The sequence below is a fragment of the Elgaria multicarinata genome, chromosome 7 (assembly GCF_023053635.1).
Source record: "Elgaria multicarinata webbii isolate HBS135686 ecotype San Diego chromosome 7, rElgMul1.1.pri, whole genome shotgun sequence".
NCBI lineage: Eukaryota > Metazoa > Chordata > Lepidosauria > Squamata > Anguidae > Elgaria > Elgaria multicarinata.
The window spans coordinates 34654-49666 of record NC_086177.1 but is presented as its reverse complement, the minus strand read 5'-3'; the positions used below and the strand labels follow the sequence as shown (position 1 = coordinate 49666).

Here is a 15013-nt window from a genome sequence, read left to right as displayed (position 1 = left end):
ATCTTGCCAGTGCAGCAGAAGGGGTAGAGCAGCCCTGGGGGGAGGCGGGGCCTGGGAGACAGCGTCCTCCAACTCCTCCCCCCAGGGCCGATTGCAGCCTTCTGCTGCACTAGATCGGCACTGGGGGCAAGGACTGGAAGACACGTTCCTGGACTTCCAGGATGGTGTCTCACAGCCATTTTCCCCAGTGAATTGGGGGCCAGTACTGGTTGCCCCAGTGATCGCCATTTCTTCAGAGGTCTCTGGGGTTTCCCGGACCATCTGGTCACCCTAGCATACACACACACACGTGTGTGAATGACCTATATGAGGTTAGGCTTAGAGTCCATGGACATTGATGGCTAAAACCTTGATGGCTAAAAATGATTTGACAAATAAGTAAGAGAGAAACAGTTCTCAGAAGTGCCAAAATTTATTCAGGCCCATGCATTTCAGAAACAAATTTCCATGCCAGCTTATGATAGATGGAAGTTGGCAATCCTGCCATAGATGATTGGGGATGTTGCTGTCATTGTTCCATTATGTGCTTTTTTGTTATGGCATTATTCTCTCTCTTCAGTCATAGAATCATAGAATAGTAGAGTTGCAAGGGTCCTATAAGGCCATCCAGTCCAACCCCCTGCTCAATGCAGGAATCCACCCTAAAGCATACCTGACAGATGGTTGTCCAGCTGCCTCTTGAAGGCCTCTAGTGTGGGAGAGACCAACGACCTCCCTAGGTAACTGATTCCATTGTCGTACTGCTCTTTCCTGATGTCCAGCCGGAATCTGGCTTCCTGTAACTTGAGCCATTATTCCGTGTCCTGCACTCTGGGATGATCGAGAAGAGATCCCCTGTGTGACAACCTTTCAAGTATTTGAAGAGTGCTATCATGTCTCTCCTCAATCTCCTCTTCTCCAGGCTAAACAAGCCCAGTTCTTTCAGTCTCTCCTCATAGGGCTTTGTTTCCAGACCCCTGATCATCCTGGTTGCCCTCCTCTGAACACGTTCCAGTCTCTGTTACAGCAACTTAAGTGACCTACCTGCCTAACCAGGAGAATGAGATTGCTTGGCCATTAACATATTTTCCATTGAATGCCAATCTATTAACATCCCCTGTAACAGAAAAAGTAAATCTAGTTCCCAAAGTTGTATTTTTCCATAATAACCCCACCATACATGGATAAAGTCTGCTGAATATACTTTACACCTTCAATATTCCCATTGTATTGGGACCAAACATTTTCCAAGCTAGGGACTAAGGGCCTAGCATGATGATCGTGATTACATTTTATCAAAATAGCTAGCAGCAGGTGGTGGAGAGGACAAAACAATCAGAACAATCAAAACAAAATGCAGTTACATCACATAGCTTGATTGGCCCTAAAATTCACTGTTCAAAGGCCATCCTGCATTCATACCTGGCATCATCACAAGAAGGAAGTTGGAGCTGTATGGAATAGAAGGCTCTTTTGAGAGCAGAGACAGAGGGCCTTGCTAGACGAGGCCTTAGTGCGCTGTGAGGCCCGGTTTCCCTGCTGTGCGTCCAGATGACGCACAGGGGAATCCGGGCCCAGGCCGCACTGAAGCCTCCCCTAACGTGCCATAAGCGAATTCGTTTATGGCACACCTTTTCCACAGCCCCGGCCTCAGGCCGGGGCTGCGGAATGTCTAGCAGGGTCCGTGGCTTTTTGCGGCTACTCGCTTACTCACGAGTAGCTGGGAAAAGCCACGGACTGGGCACGGCGCTCATACAAGCGCTGTGCCCATCGGCCCAGGGGGGATCCGGGGGGGGAGAGAGGGGCAGGGGGAAGGCCGGACCCGCCAGGAGAGAGGGGGGAAGCCAGACATCGGCGATGGCAAGGGAGGGGGCAAAGATGGGGACGGGGCTGCCAAGGGAGGGGGAGAGAAGATCGGGGACGGGATCGGGGATGGTGGATGGGAGGAGGACAAGCGAGCAGGCAGGGGGCCATGGGGAGGGTGGGGGGCTTAATTTTTTAAAAAACCTACTTACCTTCTCCGGAGTCTTCGGGGCGCACGTGGTCCCTTTAACAACAACAAAAAAAATGGCCGACGCTGCAGGGCTTCCAGAATCCCTGCGCATCGTGCGTGTAGGAGGCGGGGCGGCGCGCGCTAAAGTTAGCGCGCCGTCGCCCCGCCTCCCTGCCAGCTTATCCGGCATCGTCTAGCAAGGCCCAGAAGGAAAGAAGAGAAAACCTGTAGAGATAGCACAGTAATGGTTATACTACTATAATGGCAAATTTTAATTTGTTTTGAATAATTTTAATTGGAAAAGCATTCGATTAAGAAATAAACAAATACAGTTTTTAGTTTCAATTGGCAAATGGGTTATGGCCATCCTTGGTCAGAAGTTGGAAGAATGAAGCTGGATTAATGAAGAGAGGGATATATGACATCAGCTTCCTTAGAACTCTATTATAAACAGGCTATGAGATGTCCTTGGACAACAACATCATGTATGCTTGGCCTAAATATCTCCGCTGTGGCACCCCGGTTGTGGAATGAGCTCCCCAGAGAGGTCCGCCTGGCGCCTACACTGTACTGCTTTCGTCGCCAGCTGAAGACCTTTTTATTCTCTCAGTATTTTAACACTTAATTTTAACATAAATTTAATTTTTACTGTTCCAACTCTGTATTTTAATCTTATATCAATTTTGTTGCGTGGTTTTATCCTGGTTGTGCTTTTTATACTGTATTTTGTAATTGTGCTTTTAACATGTTGGTTGTTTTATTATGGCTTTAATTTTTGTGAACCGCCCAGAGAACTTCGGCTATTGGGCGGTATAAAAATGTAATAAATAAATAAATAAATAAATAAACAAACATTTGCATCCCTAAGAACTGAACTACCCAAGTAGGCAAAACAGAGCCATATTTAAACTGCAGTTCCAGTTGGATCCAACAGGTTGCTGAAATCTTTTGACAGTATAAAGAATGTGTTTCTCATGATGCAGTTTTGTTATCTGACAATGTAGGTCAACTTTACATATGTTTTGAAGTGGTCTTCATTGTCCATTCAAGTAGTTTATTTAAAAGCATGGACTCAACTGAGATTCTGTAGTTCATTGTTTGATTTGGGAAACCATATAAAGAATATTTCATTCTAAATTGCTTTCTCTTCTGATTTACAGCTCCTGATACCTCATGTACGGTTTACAATAGCTATCAACACCAAAGCCCGAGAGCAGCTTATCTGTGAATATGGCCTTTTTGACAAGGTGAGATAGTTTTGCTTTCATAGTTCTGGAGCAATTTCCAGATGCTCTAAAAGAGCAGTTTTTACAACGCTCCTCAGAAAACATGGAGACCAGTTTGTAATCTGCCCTTTTTGGGTGGTGGCTATTTACACCCAGGCACTCTTGGAGGAGGTCAATTACCTGGAACTGTTCCAGTCATAACAACAAGACCTGGCTACAAGGATGTGTCTTTTGCATAGCTCCTCCAGCCCTAATCCACCCTGCATGGTAACACCCATTGCCTTCTCCCAAATAAGGTTTAAATTTTGTATTTATTAAAATGATGACTAGAGCATTATTTCTACATTTTGTAGTGAGTTAAACATTAAAAATAGTACAATGCAAACTAAAAATAACTCAACAAAAACAAAAATAAAAGACCACAGCTAGTTAACAAAACAGAGCAGGGGCAAAACAATTCCCAAGATAAACTGAAATGGAAAGGATTTTTTTTTTCATTTGTCAACTAGCAGAATAAGGCCTTTGAACTTTCCTCAGAAGGGAGTTCTATAACATAGGGCTGCTACCAAAAAAACCCACCCTGCTTCTGTTGGAGGGTAATCAAGGTTAGATCTACACTGTTGCTTTAGAGTAGTATTGAACTGCATTGACAATTGTTGGGGCACAGTCCACATTCCATATACTGCTTTCATAGTGTTATATCCTGCTTTTTATACCACATTTGTAATGATCTGGCACATGTAGATTAGGCCAGCCCTAACCTGTCCATGAGATTGAAGTTCTTGAGTGCTTTTGGGATGTGGCTGGAGAGTTTGTATAGAAATAAAAGTGAGATAATCAAGACACCAACTATTTAGGGCTTTAAGAGTAAGAACCAGCATTTTAAATAGAGTCTAGAAACAAAGTATCAGCCAATGCAGATGCTTCAAAACAGGTAGTATATGAGAATATCAGTCAACACATTAATAGGCAGGCTTCCATATTCTATACTAGCTGAAAATCTGAACTATCAGATTTTTAGATTTAAGACAAATGCGCACAATATCCAGTCTCCAGTCTCCAGCATTAAAACATTTATTTTCTATGAAACATCAATACAACTAAGGATACCTGCCTTATCTGCTATGCCCTGTAAGTAGTTAACATATACTACAATCTCTCATATTGTGGTCACTTAATACTTAGCCTCCATGTTTCTTACTCTGTACAGGGGACCCACACACACACACACCATGTTCAATGACTTTGTAAAGGCAAGTTCAGATCTTTATTTTTGCTTAGTACAACAAGGTTGTGTGCCTTCTTTGGAAGGCTTGGAGATGGCTGGGCATTGAACACTGGGGACAATCTTACCCCTGTCAGAGGCACATGAAGGGCAGCCATTGGAGGCTTTCAATATTACCAATCCTAGTCCAGTGAATAGAGCTCGCACACAGAGGCCCCATGCTGCGCCATAGAATGTGTGAGGCCGATATCAATGCTCCAGTCTTTAAAGCTTGGCTACTCAGGCATCCAGTGGCCCATGTTCCCATCTCTACATCCCCCAGTGAAGGCTACTCATGTTGGGGATTTCAGATCCTCCCCACTGCTTAAAACATTCCTCTGCATGGCCATGGAACTGCCTTTGTTTAATATCCTGTATCACTTTTTTTGGGTGCCAAAGGCAAATGCCACTGGAGGAGGTGGACATGTGCAAATGGTTCAGCAAGCAATGAATCACTTCACCTACAGTTCCCTCTGCTTCCCTGAAGAAATCAAGGCAAGACGCATGGAAAGCAGTGAGGATATTCCATACTACTACTATCGGGATGATGGTGTCAAAGTATGGGAGACAATAAGGAGGTACAAGGCTGTCCAAACTAAATTCTATTATGTTATACTGAGACTGTGGAAATTAAGAACCAACTGACTGAGCTCTTCAAGTTTGGTTTTATCTGTGGCATTTCATGTGAGTTCTTTCACATAGCCAACCCCTTTTGAATTATATTGCTCTCTGACAACAGGGGCATTATTAATCCTGGGCCCATAGGCCTCTGGGCCCAAATCTCTTTCCCCAGGACCCAGATCTGGGAAACACTCCAGAGCCCTGAGTATCTTGCCAATGGAACCTTGCCAATGGAAGGTTTTTCCCCCTCAACTTAATTGTCATGCAGGGGACGATTTTCAAGGGAGATTGCAGCTGAGGAGAGAAGTAACCCACATGTTGTCATAATCCACAAATCCCTCCTACATGCCAATTAAGGTTTTTAAAAACCTTCCTTTTGTGCCAATAAAGGGTCCCCCCCCCCTTTAGATCAATTGCCATGTGGAGGGGGTGTTCAGGGGAATCACAGTTGGGGAGGGAAGGGTTAACCTTGTGTGCTGTTCCCCCCCTCCTTTCTGAATGGCAACTAAGCTTTGTGGAGAGGGGGGGGGGAATCCATGCCAATGGAAGCTTGTTTTCTAAATTTCATTGTAAGGTGTGAGGAAAATTTTCCTGGGAGAGAAAGAGAGGGAGAGATTACTGGGGAAGAGAAGTGGGGGAAGGGACAAAGAGAGAAGAATATGGAAGGAAGGGAAGAAAAAAATGTTTATTGCCTTCCTGAAAGGTGAGTTCTTCTCCAGATAGATTTTGATTGTATGGTACGGTTCCTCTTGATCTTTCTGTGTCTCACTGTCATGTATTGTGTGGTACTCTTTACAAGGTTTCCTATTCTTTCTCTTTGACTGGGATCAGATGTCATGAACCCACGATCAGTTGATTAAACCATGATGGCTTTTTTTCCCTTTCTAGTCCTTATAAATTTACTGATTTGCATCCATGCTAGCCATGACATTCCCATATTTTGTGTATGATTATTCCATATTTCTTACATTACTGGGTGATACAATTTCTCATTTGTCTCAATCCTATTTTTTTCAAATTGTTTTTGCCTACTGCTTTCCTTTTGATATCAAAGTCTGGGTGTGCCCAAATCAGTGTCAGTGTAAATCTATCCTGACCTGGTGATTTATTGTTTTTTAACACCTTTATGGCTTCTTTTATCTCTTCTTCTTCTATCATCTCCCCGATTTTTGCTGAGATCCCAGGACCATCCTTCAGACCACAGCTGGTGTGCTGCGCGCTCCTGGGGCCTGAAATGGGCACAGAGCCATGCTGGGTGGCTCCATCTTTATGGGGTTGGGGGGCAGTAATTTTGCCATCCCAGGGATAGTGGTGGGATTGGGCACAAGGTGGTTTTTTATCTTGTATTTTGTCCCGCAAGTGCACGTGCGACTCCTCTTTAAAAAAATATATTGGCGGCCATGATTGTGGAAGCAGGTAAGTCTGTGATCCTCCCCCCTCCTTCCCTCTACACCCTTAAGGTGTAGACATGCCCATGGTCTGCAGAGTGGGTCATTGTGGGTTATTGTGTGTATCTGGCAGTCACTGTGGCTTATTTTGGCTGGCTAGAGAGCTACGCAGCAAGAGCAGTCAAAACCACTGCTGCTCTGCTCCTTGCCAGCTGTCAGCATCAGGGCACAGGGTTTTGATGATGCATCAGGAGCCTTCTGAGTAGAGGAGGCTGTGTATGAAGTTTTGTCACAATCCAGCAAGATAAAACAGTGCCAATGCTTGGGCAGGAGTACTGCAGCAGGACAGGGGATGTGGGGTTGAGTCAAATTACACACAATAGCTTTATAAGCTACTCACAATAGCTTATTAGTCCACTCGTGTAGCAAGAGATAGTGGGCTCCTTAAAAAATAAACTTCTCTTAAGTAGCTTATAAACTGATCATGGGCTATCGTGACGTCCGAACGCGGCCACCGTATGTCTGTGTGAACGTGTTGGAATTTGGGGGGAAAGTCACAGGACCCTTTGGGCTTTCTCAGTGGTAGCCCCATACCATTAGAACTCCCTCACCAGGGAAATACACATGCCTTCATCACTGCTGGCTTTTATTTTGTTTTACTTTTTACCTGAATGAAAACATATTTCTTCCAGTCTGCTTTGGGTGATTGAAAATCATTAGCTGCTGCAGTCTGCCTCTATTAAATTTTAATTTTATGTTTTTGTTTCTATAATATTCTAAGTTGCATTGTGAGGGCAGTATGTCCTAAAAGGTGGGTTAAAAAGTATTGTAAATAAGTAAATAAATAAATAAATAAAAACCCACCACATGGAGAGAGAACCCTAGAAACTGCAGAGCAGACAAAGGGAGAGAGCCATCCTTCCACCACCCCACCTCTGACACCTCATCTGCCTTTCTCTTGCCAGGCTGCCCATTTCTTGTTCCACTTCTCCTTCCCTCTGTTCCCCACTCCAAAACCTGCCTCTTCCAGCCTCCACCTACCCTTCCTAATCTTCTTCCTTTCCTCCTTTCCTCTACCTTCCCTGCCTCACTCTCTACCCCTGGGTGGGCAACTTGTGGCCTTCCAGATGTTTTAGCCTACATTTTATTCTACTTTAAACTTAAGATTTTATATAATATTTTACCATGTTACTGTATTTTATGATTTTAAGTTTTGCTCTGTGAGCTGTGCAGGGAACTTTGACTATTGGGCAGAATAAAAATATAAGTATATAATATATAATATATATAATATATAGCCCAGAGACCCCTGGCTATGGGAGCGGTATATAAGTGTAATAAATAAATAATAATAAATAAATAATAAATACATATTAAAACAATACAATTCCCATCATCTTCACCATTGGCTATGCTGGCTAGTGCTGTTGGGAGTTGTAGGCAAAATCATTTCGTTGCTCACAAGTTTCCCACCCCTGCTCTAGCCCTCCCACCTAGCATTTTGACTGCCTTCCCCAATGGAATTGTGCACCATTTTATTTTATTTTGAATTTAATTTATGGAAGTAATAATTATTGGTTAATGGGCTAATTAATTCATGGGAATCTTGGAACAGAATCTAGCTAGGAATTGGAAAATTGAATGGGGTGATCCCCTAATTTGTTCTTGGCTTATTACATGCAACATTTATGCAGATTTACAGAGTATTTGAATTACCAGGGGGGTACCTTTTGTGATGGTCCCCTTAGCTACTGTTTTAGAAGGCTCCCAATGGGCAGGGGGAGGTATGACTTGCCCCTCTACACAAGGACACCCATTCCCCCACCTGAATTTCTCTACCATGTCTCTGTCTGTGTACTTGGCTGAGGAGAGGAATCTGGTCTCCAATTTAGCATTGCTCTTTATCCAGATCTTCCCATGTAATAAATTCAGAAGAGGATCTCTCTTTTCTCTGTAGCCTACTACAAGCCTAAATCTCAGTAATAGACAATCTGATCATGACAAGAGAATAGATGTTAAATGCCTCACTTTCATGCCACCATCTTCCTGTCCAGTAGAGAAAACCAAATGTAAAGTGGTACCACATGTGTCAGATTAATGACATAGTTGTTGTGGCAGCCCCGAAGTCCTGAGCTCCTCCAGATGTGGGCCCAGGCATATTTTTTGGGGTCCTCCAGAACCACCATCCTTGGTGACCAAATGTGAGCTCAGGAATGGAGACTAATGGGTAGCTGTTTGGGCAGCATACCAGCAGAAATTGTTATCTGTCCCAAGAGCCCAGCACAACATGCGAACACTCCAAACTGGTACTCAAACAATTAAAATGGCTGGAAAAAGAGAGAGAACTCCTAGAGACCATGGTAACTCCCTCTTCCTGACTCTCTACTCTGTTACTGAACTGAATACTCAGGCGGGCATACGTAGGAGACACTAACTACACCAAGACCCAGCACAGCTCTTGGTTAGCCTCTAGTTTGGCTTCTCAGCCATAATTAAATCATAGATATGAAATACGTTATTAACTGACCCGACATCTAATAACAGCACCAATAAATCAGAGAATGAACTAGTAAGGCTGCCACAGTTCTTCTGGATGGGAGAGAAATTAGAAGAGGAAATAGTCACAAGATGTCTAACAGCTCTTCTCATCCATGAAACTGTGGTAGTTCGGGAACACCTGTCTTAGAAACATTTTTACAAAAATGTGTGTGTGTGTGTGTGTGTGTGTGTGTGTGTGTGAGAGAGAGAGAGAGAGAGAGAGAGAGAGAGCATGCATATTCTCTAGAGCAGACTGTACACATTTTTAGTATCTTTCTTTGCTGTTTTCTGCAGCTTTGTGACGGATGTGGTTGACATTTATTATGATAGTGAAGAAAAGGTGTGTGAAGACTTGGAACTCCAGGCCTTTGTGAAAGACATCTATGTCTATGGGATGAGAAGCAACAAGGCTTCAGGTGAGACTTTTGGGCCCTAGTAGAGCAAGATACTCTACCACAAAAATGCATATATTTGGGTTAGAGATATAAGATTTTCAGCAAATAAAACTTCTTTTTCTGGAAAAAAATGATTTTTTTGGGAAAAACCTAAAATGTGTGCAATACTTATCAAATCTTTTTAAAATTTATTGAGACTAAAACATTGATAAGAAAAGAATAGGAATGACATACTTCAAAATTACTGTTAGCAAAAACATTTCATAGTATAATCATCTGTGTGTTCTAAATATCTGTATTAAAAGAAGTATGAGTTTTCCAATAATTATTAAACATCTGTCAATCTCTTGAAAAAAGTATTATACTCCGTTTTCTTCTCAAGTCCCAATGTAGTGAATTAACTGGCATAACAGAACAAATTCATTAATTCTGTTCCCCCATTCACTTACAGTGGGGACATATTTAGTCATCCAGTATGTAACAAAAATAATCCATGTATAATGAAATTTAATGTAAATTATTTGGGGTGGGTTTTTTTAAAAAAAAGATAAAGATATGAATTTGATCGTGCATGATTTGCCACATGGCATTCCTATTCTCAACCCAGAATTGTTATGTAGCTAAAACTGGTTCACCATGTAATAAAAAGTAAAATGTAATTAAAAGTGTCAACACTGTATTTGCATTTTCGCTTACTTTAGAAATTCCTCTGTGGTGCAGCACAGCTGAGTCCTCCCCCCATGATCCCCCAAAGAGTGGCAGGTGATGGGGGCAGAAGCCAACAGGCCTGGCTTCGGTATCCTTGGTAGTTCTTATTATTTAAAGAAAACACATTTTATAGTCAGGTCAACAGACGGGCATGTGCATGTTACAAATATTCATTTATTATTTTTACTTTTAAAATATATTCTCCTTTTCTACATCAAAATGGTGCTCATTTCCAAGTAAATGTGTTTACAATAGCAGGACAGACAAGTGAATTGTGTTTTATTCATCATATAATTATTATACTATGGTTTAAGTGAATTTAAACTGCAAAACTGGACATCTAAGGGGAGACATGATAGAGGTGTGGAGAATGTGGATAGGGAAACATTTTTCTCCCTCTCCCATAATACTAGAACCCACAGTCATCCCATAAAGCTAATTGATGGGAGATTCAGGATAGATAAAAGGAAGTACTTCTTCACATGGCACACAGTTAAGCTATGGAATTTACTGCCACATGATGTGGTGATGGCCACCAATTTGGATGGCTTTAAAAGGGGGTTGGATAAATTCCTGGAGGAGAAATGCAACCACTAGTATCAGAGGCTGTAACCTATAGTTACTGAGGAACATGGATGGGAGGGTGCTATTGCACTGTGTCCTGCTTGTAGGTCCATGGTCGACAGCTGGTTGGCCACTGTGTGAACAGAGTGCTGGACACTCTGATCCTTGGTCTGATCCAGCATGGCTCTTCTTATATGAAGCTATTGGGAGCAGTCATCAGGAGATTTGGGGCAAGGTGTCGCCAGTATGTTAATGACACCCAATTCTATTTCTCTGTAACATCTGAATCGGGAGAAGCAGTGCACATTCTGAACCAGTGCTTGGATACAGTTATGGTTTGGATCAGGGCCAACAAACTGAAGCTGAATCCTGAGGCCTTGTGGGTTGGTGGTACCCAGGTGTTTGCCTGTTCTTGATGGGGTTGCACTCCCTCCGGAGCTGGATCCATCTTTGTCACTGGAGGCCCAGGTGACCTTGGTGGCCCAGAGCGCCCATTATCAATTTAAGTTGGTATGCCAACTATTATTTATTTATTTATTTATTTATTTATTACATTTTTATACCGCCCAATAGCCGAAGCTCCCTGGGCGGTTCACAACTATGCTTGTTCCTGGATAGGGATAGCCTAGCTGTGGTCATTCATGCACTGGTAACCTCACTATTAGACTACTGTAACATGCTCTATGTGGGACTACCCATGTGTGCGGTTCAGAAGCTGCAACTAGTGCAGAATGCAGCAGCTAGGGTGCTCACGGGGACATCTAGCTCTGCTCATACAAAACCTGTATTAAAAGAACTGCAGTGGCTGCCTGTTAGCTACTGATCTACATACAAGGTTATGCCATTATCCTACAAAGCCTTAAACAGCTTGTGCCCAGCATATCTAGCAGACCATCTTCCCTTATATACACCCAGACAACAACTACATTCTTCTTCGTGGTCTCTGTGCATCACACATATGGGCTCTGTGCGGAGCTCGTTTCGGAAACTTCTATAGCTGAGGCAAATGTTTTTTGGTGGGAACCCCTCCCCCACCATCCAGTGACTCTGGGTTCCCACCCTTCTTCTTAGTTCTCTTTCGACCGCCTTGCTGAAAGGATGTCTCGCTGGGAACTTCTGTCTTTCTCGTGATGAGAAAGCTTTAGAGCGCTGAGGTTTTTAGTTCTTTTTAGTTTGTTTTCAGTTTGTGTTAGTCTTAATTGGTTATTGTTAGTATTTTTCCGCTATTTTACCCTCCAACGATCTGGGATCGCATCAGGGAGGACTCGCATGGCTGTTAAAAGCTTTTTTTTCTGAAATTGTGTCAATTGTGGCAGCAAGCTTCACCAACAGACATATTCTCTCTGATTTGTTTGGGAGAGGCTCACAACATTGAGACCTGTCGCCACTGTATGAGAATCCTGACACTTAAACCTTCTGAGGGCTAATCGCTTAATGGCAATTCTGAGGAGAAATGCTCTAGAAGCCACAGATTCTTCAAAGCAATCGATGCAGCCACTCATGGTGGAGGCTCCTCAACCTATGTCCCCCCCACAGCATCCTTGAATCCTGACTCTAGCCATGGGTCTTTCCAGTCTTCAAACACTGGACACTCTCTAGCTGTATCTGCAGCAAAAGGTCAGAGGCCTTTTGGGACTGATTGCTTGGGGCGACGGAAGCCATGGATTCTTCAAAGCACTTGATGCAGCCAGTTGTGGCAGAGGCTCCTCAACCTATGTCCCCTCAGCATCCTTGGATAACCATGGGTCATTCCGATCTTCAAACACTCTCTATCTGCAGCAAAAGAGATATCTAGGAAGGCCAGGTCACTTAAGCCTTTGGGACATACATCAACAACAATGACAACAAAAATCTCATGCTGTGGCTACTGTATTGAAGCCAGATCTAACCACTACTGTTAGACTCCCCAATACCACGGGTGGCCTCCTTGGCAGCAATAACATAACTGGCTTCTTCAGTACTGAGGCTGGAACTCTTGATACCGAGACTGGGATCTTGCATGCAGCTTCGATGTCAGAGGGTGAGATCTGAAATTTCTCCCCTCCAAAGCCAATGGACATCTCTCCGCCATAGAATAATAGAATCATAGAATAGCAGAGTTGGAAGGGGCCTGCATCGGTATCGAGACTGCCACCAGGGGAAGTTTTTTTGCAACTCCCTCCAGTTCCACTGAGTTTGCTGTCATTGTGACCTATACACAGGGATCAGCTGTTACTGACACGAATGCGTTAGTACAATTACTTAGTTCTTCCCCATTCCGCGGGGCATCAGGAGATCAATTTGGGGAAGATGAGTTGGAGCATAAGAATAGACCTGATTCCCCTCAATCCCTTGTGGACTATTAGTCGGCTCAAGATTGCTCTCTTCTGCATCACCTGATGATGTGCCTATACAGGGCAGACCTCCTTCAGAGGACTTATATCGCTTCCCGATCATTTGAGTATGAAGTGGCTCAGTATCGAGACACATAACCCTGTAAAGAAGTGCAGGATTTTGTATCTCATGCTGTATGTACTGAGAAGTTGACTCCAGTGTCGATACTTTTCCTTCCAACACTGCTTCTGACAGTTAAAAATTATTGGAAGGCTCCTTCTTTGATGGCTCCGACATCGAAAAGGGCAGAATCTTTACATAAGGTCCAGTAAAAAAAACAAATCTTTATGCATCCATGTCCCAATTCTATATTAGTCCAAGGGGAGTTTTCAGAACATTTATGTTGGACCTACCAGGCCACCAAATATATTCATCTGCTTTGGGCCCCAGAGTCATAGACTATCTAGTTATGATATCCACATAACAACTTCTTCTTCTTCTTCTTCTTCTTCTTCTTCTTCTTCTTCTTCTTATTATTATTATTATTATTATTATTATTGTTATTATTATTATTATTTAATTTATATAGCACCAACAATGTATTTGGTGCTGTACAAAATATACAAATAAAACAGTGATACCCTGCCTAAAGTCTTACAATCTAAAATCACATTAAAACATATGAAGGGGGGGGAAGGGGTTCACAAAGCAAAAATAAGAGAAAAATCATAGTAATAAGAACAGTAAATCAAGCTAAAATACCGAAAGCTATTGAAAACAAATGAGTTTTCAAACACGTTCTAAAATCTACAATGGAACTTGTGGTACGTAGTTGCTCTGGAAGAGAATGCCAAGCAAACGGGGCAGCCAGAGAGAATGGGAGAAGCTGGGCAAGAGAGATAGAAACTCTTGGGCAGGAGAGCAACATAACATTTGAAGAACGGAGGGTACGAGGGGGATGATAAAGTGAAATGAGAGAAGAAAGATGAGAAGGTGCAAGACCATGACATGCTTTGAATGACAGCAAAAGAAGCTTATACTGAATTCTATATGGGATCAGAAGCCAATGAAGAGATTTCATCAAAGGAGAAACATGGTCAAAACGATGAGCCAAGAAAATAATCTTGGCTGCAGAATGGTGAAGAAAGTCCAAAGAAGAGAGATGAGCATAAGGAAGACCAGTCAAAAGAAGATTACAAAAGTCCAAACGGGAGATAACCAATGCATGGACAAGGGTCTTAGTAGAAGATTCAGATAAGAACGGACGGATCCTAGCAATGGTATATAGGAAAAAATGGCAGGACTTGGCTACAGCCTCGATATGTGAGGAGAAAGAAAGTGAAGAATCAAAAACGAAGCCAAGACTACAAGCTTCTTCCACCGGATAAAGTGTGACATTATTAACAGTAACAAAGAATGAAGAGTGAGGGGACGGTTTGGGAGGGAAGACAAGCAAAACTGTTTTCGTCATGTTTAATTTTAAGCGATGCTGAAGCATCCATGCTTTTCCTCTCTCAGCAGCTTAACATGACCCATCCCCTCCCCAACTGTGAGTCGAGAGCAATGGTGGGCGCTCTGGTGCTTCACATGTGTACCTATGATCAGCAGGTCTCACTCTGTATGATAGGTTGAGGATTGAGGACCTGCCATTCGACGGTAAAGGGTTGTTCAATGTAAAAATGGATGAGGTGATGGATGTAATCCAGACGCCCAAAACAATGGCTAGAAAGATGCATATGTAACCACAATCCCATTGCTCATCTCGTTTCCTGCAACAGCAGCAACAAGACAACAACACATGTACTTCAAGCAGTTTCATCAGAAATTGGACCAGGGATCCTAGCAGAGATTTTGACTTGGTCATTGTCTTCCTCAGTTTACTTACCCTACTATATTTGATCTGCTCCTCTTCAGGTTTCTGCAACCGATTCTGGTTTTGAGACGGCTCAGTACTTACATCAGAATCAGCAAATTAGAGATGACACACTGTCCTTGTTAATGCTGCTCCTCAGAAGGGAATATGT

General features: G+C 42.9%; 1 protein-coding gene across 1 annotated transcript in view; it reads left to right on the top strand.

The window, feature by feature from the left end:
* ALOX5 (arachidonate 5-lipoxygenase) overlaps nt 1-15013 on the top strand; it is a 148797-nt gene that overhangs the window by 120908 nt on the left and 12876 nt on the right. The window contains exons 9-11 of the mRNA XM_063130025.1: nt 3133-3219; nt 4862-5040; nt 9304-9425. Of these exons, the coding sequence (XP_062986095.1) occupies nt 3133-3219; nt 4862-5040; nt 9304-9425 (388 nt within the window). The remainder of the gene's footprint in view (nt 1-3132; nt 3220-4861; nt 5041-9303; nt 9426-15013) is intronic.